The 8860-nt window shown below is 48.1% G+C and overlaps 1 protein-coding gene across 2 annotated transcripts; it reads right to left on the bottom strand.

Moving 5' to 3' along the window:
• Nucleotides 1–3327: 3327 nt before the first annotated feature.
• Nucleotides 3328–8519, bottom strand: LOC149339669 (uncharacterized). Of its 2 annotated transcripts, none has more exons than XM_089550535.1 (2): nucleotides 8316–8519; nucleotides 3328–3956 (listed from the first exon to the last, which is right to left on the bottom strand). In XM_089550535.1, the coding sequence occupies exons 1-2, from the start codon at nucleotides 8509–8511 to the stop codon at nucleotides 3694–3696; spliced, it is 459 nt and encodes a 152-aa protein (XP_089406661.1). In that variant the 5' UTR covers nucleotides 8512–8519; the 3' UTR covers nucleotides 3328–3693. The 2 variants fall into 2 exon arrangements, with proteins under 2 accessions (XP_089406661.1, XP_089406662.1); XM_089550536.1 differs by lacking the exon at nucleotides 3328–3956 and adding an exon at nucleotides 7567–7665.
• Between the last annotated feature and the right edge of the window lie 341 nt (nucleotides 8520–8860).

The raw sequence follows: 8860 nt of genomic DNA, 5'->3' as shown, positions 1-8860 counted from the left end.
GAAAAATTCGTCCTGGTCCGAGGTTCGAACCCGGGACCACCAACGCATCAGAGAAGTCGTTTTACGGGACGGCTAGCACATGGTAGAGCGAGAGCGAATGGATTAACAACTAGAAGTGCTGAGTGTTGCTTTCTTTCAAAAGTGTCCGGGTTCCTTTCTTATAAATTTCCAGCTGCGCTCTTTCCATTTTATCTCTTAATCAAAAGCAGCGCACTGTTTACATCGCCGATGAAGTTCTTTGAGCTGGTATTTCTAAGTGCGCCACACTGTCTTTGAATTTTTGCATTTTTTGTTGTTAGAAGAGGTAACCACTATGCACTAAAACTGTCGTTAGCGAGGCGTATAAAACACTGCACCGCAGCAGCTTTGGGTGCGGAAATTCAAACGGATGCAGCGCTGTACGAAAAGTGTCTAACTACTACCTGACGAGTGGACCTATATTATTTTTTAGTTCATCATGCTTGCCAGCGTGCAATTTTTGCAGTCCAAAACTACGGTTGGAAATTCCTCTACGGCGAAGAGCTCTGCCTCGTTAAATTGAACTTCCGGGTCGTTTCTGCGGTATATTTATGTACTGACTGCTTGCAAGTATGACGCTTCAGCCATTCGCATCTTAACACTAACGCGGATGTCGCCTCATCAATTTCATTGTGACGGCGTTCGACACATTCCGGCTTCCGTAGATTAGTCAAAGGCGCAAACAGTACGCCGTTGCGGTACTGGACACGCTTCCGATGGCATGCTGCGCGAAAACTCTAGGCTTTGTTCGCAGATTTTGTTGGAGCTAAACGTTAATAGCGTTGCGAAAGTTACAGGTACACTGAAGCAAAGTCTTAAAATTGAACAAAAACGCTGCATATAGACTCTCGGAATATGATCACGCCGACATCTAGTCGTCACTTCACATATTTTTCAGCGGATGGTTTTATTTTCGATGTTTTATGAGCGCACGGCAAGCGCTCCCGGCCGGCGCGAGGCGAAGAGCGTGACGTCATGACACCCTCGTCCAAAAGGCAACCGTCGCGCCGCTCGAAGCGCGATGTCGCACTGCAGTTGGGGTAGACCAAGCGATGAGGCTCCCAACCACCGACGCTGCCGGCGCAAAACTGGCAAAACCCGCGAGTAGTGATGGCAAACGTTCTACTGCGGGAACAGTGGGTGCGCGGGTGTTATGACGTCTACTCGCAGCCTCCACAGGCGGCCGCCAGGTCCAAGATTACGGAAATAAATCTCAAAAAAAAAAAAAACGTGCTGTCCGCTTTTTTGGCGAAAATGCTTGTCGCGTTAATCAATTTTAATAGTCAAGCTCTTGTTTACATGTAAAAGAGCAGCTCCAAAAGTTTGGCTCAGTATCTTATGGAATCTGGTAAAGTAAGTTATTTGCTGGCGATCAGGAGGACCAAGTGCTCGCCCGTACAACTTCGGCTGTTCGGCTTCATCTGTATGCAATGGCTGTTGTCGCATGACGTACAATAGCAGCATCGCGTGATCGTCTCACGTCTTGAAAAAGTTTGCAAATAATGTGTTACTCGGCCTCCGTCCCAGCGCGATAAGATGTTATAAGCCTTGAACAATTTGCGATGTTGCCCTCCGCCGAGCCCAAGGTCGGCATTGGGTGCGTGGCTGTCAATAAGAGATTAAAAAAAATCCTCCTATGCAGGAAAAAGAAACTACATGGTCTTTCATGCGGCCAGATTTACTTAATGCGAAAGCAGTGCTGTTTCCTTTGTCGTTTAGAATGAACTATTATGACAAAACAGGCTGGTGAACAAACGTGCTAATAAAAGAGCACGAAAACTTGTTAGACGAACAGAGAACGACTTCAAATAATCTTGCTCTCCACAGCCGAGAATGCATAAAAAGCGGAAAACGCACTTGCTCGTCAGATTTAAAAATATGCCACTATATATCGCGTCTAAATAAAACAATCAGATTACCACAGAGATCACCGAGGCATATTTCATCGGCCAGTCCCAGGGCACGTGCGCTGCAAAAGCTTCGCCTACATTAGGGAAAAGAGATAGCTTGTACTTGGATAAGTACCTGGGGGTTCATAGTAGACATTGACGATAGTTTTGTTGTTCTAGACGGTGTGCGCGCACTTTTTGCGTACCCATACTAACGAGTTTTTTTCCACTAAGTAACCAGCTCATAGTGCCTTACAGTCTTCCTTACTGTCCCTTGTCTAAGTGGGACTGGAACAATATGATGTTTTACTCAAGATAAGAGGTGGTAGCGCGACAACGTGCAACATGCCTGGAAGCTTTCACAGTGTAAATCAGTGCAGTCAACAAGGAGCGTGCAATAACGGGGAAGTTGGTTCTACTTTTAGTGGAGAGCCCGAACATCACCTTAAGAACTCTCCTGTAACATGGCAGGCACCTATGCTCAGCACAGATCATGCGATCTACAAATAACTTGTTTCCAGCGTTCCGAGTATTACGACTTCAATTCGCCGATATTAAGGCTTTCGCCGCAGCAAACTGGAAGTGCAGTGCCTGTCAGGTGCACACGATACGGCAACGAAGACCACCGGCGTTAAATCAGTCGCAATGCTATTCTGACGGGAAGAAATGCAACTTTAATGCAGCGCGGTCATGCTTTCGGCGCAAGTGATTGCAGCAATGCAGCGCGCACTCTTGATCAATTCAGTTGGACGCATGCAGTCGTCTGGCCCCAGGCAGGCCAGAGAAGAGTAATCTGACGCTATCGCATTAAAAGACGTGCCAGAGGCCTCAATATTCTGTACAGCAAGGGCAACATGGGAAGGACTTGCTGTCTGCAACTTTAGAGCTGCAATGGTCTTGCAACCCTGTGTCAGTCTGTCCAGAGCACAATGGGGCTCGCCGGAAAGGGGCTATATGCAGACTTGGGCACCTTTAATGCTTACGGGTGCTGCCAAACGAAGGCGATGGATGGCAGGGAAAGTTCAGGAGCAGCCAAAGCTTTATTTCGCAAGAGCAGAAGCAATGGACAGCAGCAGCAGTATCAGCAGCAGCAGCAGCAGCAGCAGGGTTGCCTAGTCGATCAGGCTGCCCACGGAGGGGAGTGCTGGCAGAGCGGAGCACCCACGCACGGTAGCAAGACCGACTAGTAAACGCCTGCAAAAAAGAAAGACGCAAGAAATGAGCAAAACGATGGGCGTGGGCCTAGCACTGAAACATTTGTCCAAAGCGGAATGTGGGGAGGTAATGCAAGAAAACAGCAGATGAACAGCCGTCCACAGGACAGCTAGCCGATTCCCGCAGACTGTGCGACTGATAAAATGCCTTATTTATAGCCGCTGCCATCCGCCGAGAGTTGATAAGCATAAATCTCGACTATAGCTAAGAAACTACCCAAATCGTGAGGTGAAATAGCTCGAAAGCAACGCATTACCGGAAGTTTGCGTCGGGCTGCTTGGGTCGACTATCTTTGAAATAATATTGCGTGGAAGCTGCATGGCAGAATCGACGGCTAGGCCCATAAACAAGGGTGTCGATATTGATGATGTGGCCACATCAGTGATGTAGCGCAGCTATTGCTCAGGATAGGCAGGCCACTAGAGTTCAAGTAATACGCCACAAAAATGGTACACTGTGGTGCGAGTATAAAAAAGCGGCATGAAATCAGCCTAATAACTTCTTTGAGAGAATCAACGCAGTAAGCTTGCGCCCAATTATCGCCATTTTTTTCTAATCACCAGCAGCATTTTCATGCACCCCTTCTGGGAATAAACAACCGAAATAGCATTACCAGCCATGCGCGCTCACCTTCGACGCACCAGAGCCCACCGCAGGGCTTGGGGCAGCACTCCAGTCCCTGGGCAGCGCACTCCTCTTGGGTGCAATTGCTGAAGGCGCAATCGCTGAACACGCCGTCGTTACTGGGGCACCGACCGGCGGCCGGAGCGGACCCCGCGCACAGGAGCAGCAGGACCATGATGAAGGCGACGGCGTTGGTCTTCATCGTGCAGGCTGGAACAGGCGGACAGGATTCTTCATACAACGCTGCGTGCGAAGTTCTGGTAGTTCGTCCCCGAAGCACATCCCATATATAGCAGCGCTCTGATCACTATGAGCGGTAGGCGGGGTGTTGAAATTAGGTTCTGGCGCCAGATTTCGCCGTGGTAGGACATCAAGCGCCACGTGCGCCGTGATAGCCTGGAAAATCTGCGGTGTTGCACCCAATGCCAGTAATAAGGTCATGGCTCACCCGATAAAATATTGACAACGTTTCTGTTATGCTGCGTAATGCACTAAACTAAACAATCGTTGTTAGACACGTGTCGTGTTTGTTTTTACTCCGTGGCATTCTACAGCGTAAACGTGGCCGATTTCTGCAAGAAAATGCGGAACTTCATGCTAAAGTTCGCAAGTAAAGGTGTTGATTACACCACAAACATAGTGCTTGATTGCATTTTCGCTAGAGCCGGATTGTCGCCTCTTCTTGCGATACGACCGGTTCATCCACGACGACCAGCAAACGCTTGTCACAAATGTTTAGGGGAATCCCTGAAGGTGGAGTAGATTTGTAATAAGTAATTACTCATTGGCATCTACCCATGCGCAGCCGTACAATACAAATAAAATGTACACATATCTCACAGAAATTGCATAGCTGAATAAAAACTCGTCCTGGTCCGGGGATCAAATTCGGAGCCACCGTCTCATCGGAGCAGTGGCTCTACCAACTAAGTAAACCGGGACGGGCGAGAACTCACTGATCAACCCGAAGCGGGCACGGTGTTGGTCCAGTGTTTAGGAGAACCCGTCAAGATGGAGCAGATTCGTATTAAAGAAGCAATAACTGTTTTTGATCGACCCAAGCGTCACCATGCGGTAAAAATGAAAAGTTATACAACTTTCACAGAAACTGCAGATGATGGGAAATTCGTCCTGGTCCGGGGTCCGAACGCGGGACCACCGCACCAGATCAGTCATTTTACCAGATAAGCTGAACGGGACGGCTAGAATATAGTAGAGCGAGAGCGAATGGATCAACAACTCGAAATGCTGAGTGTTGTAATCTTTCAGAAGTGTTCGGCTCTTTTTATTTCCATTTGCGCTCTTTCTATTGTATCCTTCAATGAAAAGCAGGGCACTGTTTACATCGCCGATGAAGTGCGTTGAGCTGTCCTTTCTAGATGGCGCCATACTGCCTTTGAATTTTTGCATTTTTTATTGTTTGGTGCGGTAACCACGGTCCACTAAAACTTTCTTTACCGAGGCGTATAAAACACTGCATCGCTACAGCTCTGGGCGCGGAAATTCAAATGGATGCAGCGCTGTACCAAAAGTGTCTGACTACTACCTGACGAGTGGGTCTATATTATTTTTTAGTTCATCACGTTTGCCAGCATGCAATTTTGGCAGTCCAAAACTATGGTTGGATATTCCGTTATGGCGAAGAGCTCTGTCTCGTCAATTTCAACTTTTTTTTTTATTCGAGATGTTTGCCGTTCGGCATTATGAGAAAGGGAGAGAAAGTTAGATGGAGGAATATAAACAAGCCTCGCTTAAAAAGTGACAAAAATTCTCGATAAAGCGATTATCATGTGTCCACTTGTGATAGTCGCCTGCAACGCCCCATCGCAGGCGTACCTTCATAAGGAAGCGTCGTCTCACGGAGGCTGTAGCCGTGAACGTCCACAGCAAGTGTTTTTCGTCACACTGGTCTGGCGCAGCATTTCAACTTCCGGGTCGATTCTGCGGTATTTTTGCGTACAGACTGCTTGGAAACATGACGTTTCAGCCATTCTTACCTTGATAATAACGCTCACGTCGCCTCATCAATTTCACTGTGACGGCGTTAGATACATTCAGACTGCCGTGGATTAGTGAGCGGCGAAAACAGTAGGCTGTTGCGGTGCTGAACGCACACATAATAGTATCATGCTGCGCCGAAAACCCGAGGCTTTGTTCGGAGATTTTATTGGAGCTAAATGGAGCTTTGTCCAAGCTAAGAAATCTGGTGAAGTAAGTCGTTTGCTTCCGATCAGGGGGACCAAGTACTCGTACGTACAACTTCAGCTGTTAGGCTTCGTCTGTGTGCACCGTAGCTGTTCTCGCATGAAGTACGACGGCAGCATCGCTTGATAGTTTCACGTCTTGAAAAAGTGCAAATATACTCGGCCTCCGTCACTATGGCCCGATAAGATAGCCCTTAACGATTTTCAGTGTTGCTCTCCGCCGAGCACAAGGTCGGCATTAGGTGCGTGGCATTAAAAGAAGATTAAAGAGATAAAAAACCCTCCTATGCAGGAAAAAGAGAATGCATGGTTTCTCATGCGGCCAGATTTAGGTTGTGAAAACAGTGTTGATTGCTTTGTTTTGTGAGAAGAACTATTATGGCACAACAGGCTGGTGAATAAACGTGCTACTAAATGAGCACGAAAGCATGTTAGACAAGAAGAGAACGACTTCAGCTAATCTTGCTGCCCGCTGCCGAGAATGCATAAAAAACGGAAAGCGCAATTGCTCGCCGAATTTAGAAATATGCCACTATCACGTTCAAATAAAACTATTAGATTTGCAGAAAGATCGAATAGTATATTTCATCGCCAAGTCTTAGGGCACGTTCGTTGCAAAAGCTTCCCTGTCATTAGGCAAAATAGATAGCCTGTACTTCGGATAAGTGTCTGACGGTATATATAGTAGCCATTGTTGATCGTCTTGTTCTTCTAGGTTGTGTGCGCGCACTTTTCTCGTACCCATATTAACACGTTTTTTCCACTAAGTAACTAGCTCATAGCGCCTGTACAGTCTTCCTTACTGTTCCTTGTCTTGGTGGCACTGAAACAATACGATGAAGTTTGACTCAAGATGAGAGGTGGCAACGGGACCACCTAGCAACGCGACTAGAAGCTTCCACTGCGTAAATCAGGGCCGTCAACAAGGAGCATGCGATAACGGGGAAGGGGTTTCTACTTTTACTGAAGAGCGCGAACATCGCGGCTTAGTGCGCAGACTCACCTATAGCATGGCAGGCACCTATGCTCAGCAAAGAGAGATCATGCGATCTACAAATAACTTGTTTCCAGTGTTCCGAGTATTACGGTTTGAATTCGCCGGTATTAAGGCTTTCGCCGCAGTCAACTGAAAGTGCAGTGCCTGTCAGGCGCACACGATAGTGCAACGAAGACCACCGTCGTTAAATTAGTCGCAATGCTTTTCTGACGGGAACAAATGCAGCGTGGTCATGCTTTTGGCAGAAGTGATTGCAGCAATGCAGCACTCTTGATCAATCCAGTTGGACGCATGCAGTCGTCTGGCCCCAAGCAAGCCAGAGAAGAAAAATCTGACGCTATCGCATGAAAAGGCGTGCCAGAGGCCTCAATATTCTGTACAGCAAGCGCAACATGTGAAGGACTTGCTGTCTGCAACTTTAGACCTGCAATGGTTTTGCACCCCGGTGTCAGTTTTTCCAGAGCACAATAGGGCTCACCGGAAGGGGGCTATTTGCAGATCTGGCCACCTCTAATGCCTACCGGTGCTGCCTAACGAAGGCGATGGATGGTAGGAAAAGTTCAGGAGCAGCCAAAGCTTTATTTCGCAAGAGCAAAAGCAAAGGACAGCAGCAGCAGTTAACAGCAGCAGGGTTCCCTAGCCGAACAGGCTGACCACGGAGGGGAGTGCAGGCAGAGCGGAGCACCCATGCACGGTAGCAAGACGGACTAGTAAACGCCTGTAAGAAAGAAAGATTCAAGAAATGAGCAAAACCATGGGTGTGGGGCTAGCATTGAAACATTTGTGCAAAGCGGAATGTGGGGAGGTAATGTAAGAAAAGAGCTGATGAACAGCCGTCTACTGGGCGGCTAGCCGATTCCCGCAGCCTGTGCGACTGATGAAATGCTGTATTTATGGCCGCTGCCATCCACTAAGAGTGCATAGCCATAAATCTCGACTATAGCTACGAAACTACCAAAACCGCGAGGGGGAAGCTCGAAAGCATTGCAGTACCGGAAATTTGCGTCGGGCTGTTTGGGTACACTATCTGTGAAATTATATTGCGTTGAAGCGGCATGGCAGGAACGACAGCTAGGCACATAAATAAGGGTGACGACATTGGCGATGTGGCCACATCGGTCATGTAGCGCAGCTATTGCTCAGGATAGAGAGACCACTAGAGTTGTTCAAGTAATGCGCCACGAAAACGGTACACTGAGTTGCGAGTATAAAAATGTGGCATGAAATCAGCCTAATAACTGCTTTGAGAGAATCAGCACTGTGAGATTGCGCCCAATCATCGCCATTTTTTTTTCTAAATGCCAGAAGCATTTTCCCGTCAGCCTTCTCAAGTCAACCGAAATAGAATTGCCAGCCATGCACGCTCACCTTCGATGCACCAGAGACCACCGCAGGGCTTGGGGCAGCACTCCAGTCCCTGGGCGGCGCACTCCTCCTGGGTGCAGTTGCTGAAGACGCAGTCGCTGCCTACGCCCTCGTTACTGGGGCACCGACCAGCAACAGGAGCAGATCCCGAACAGAGGAGCAGCACGACCATCGACAAAGCGACGGCGTTGGTCTTCATCGTGCAGGCTGGAACAGGCGGATTGGATTCTTCACGCAACGCAGCTGGCGAGGTTCTGGTAGTTCAGCACCGAGCATCCCAGCATATATAGCAGTGGTACGATCCGCTACGTGTGGGTGGGTTGCGTGCGTTGTGAGCAGGCAAAATACCTGTGTAACTGCACGCGCTATCAGATGGTCAAGTCATGGGTCGCCCCATAAAACACTGACAACGATATGCTGCGTAATGCACTAAACTAAGCAAGTGTTGTTAGACGTTTGTTACGCATGTGCACACGTTTTTACTCCGCAACATTTATCGAGTAAACATCTCCAGTTTCTTAAAAAAAGTGCACAACTACACAAAATAA

The sequence above is a fragment of the Amblyomma mixtum genome, chromosome 6, assembly GCF_055824585.1.
Source record: "Amblyomma mixtum isolate Tamu chromosome 6, ASM5582458v1, whole genome shotgun sequence".
Taxonomy (NCBI): Eukaryota; Metazoa; Arthropoda; class Arachnida; order Ixodida; family Ixodidae; genus Amblyomma; species Amblyomma mixtum.
Note: the sequence above shows the minus strand (reverse complement) of the source record. Positions and strands in the feature narration are given on the sequence as shown.

Coding starts and splice junctions, on each gene's coding strand:
- LOC149339669 (XM_089550535.1), bottom strand. CDS start 8,511: ATGAAGACCAACGCCGTCGCTTTGTCGATGGTCGTGCTGCTCCTCTGT. Junction 3,957..8,315: donor TGGTCTCTGGTGCATCGAAG/GTGAGCGTGCAT, acceptor CGCCTGTTCCAG/CCTGCACGATGAAGACCAAC.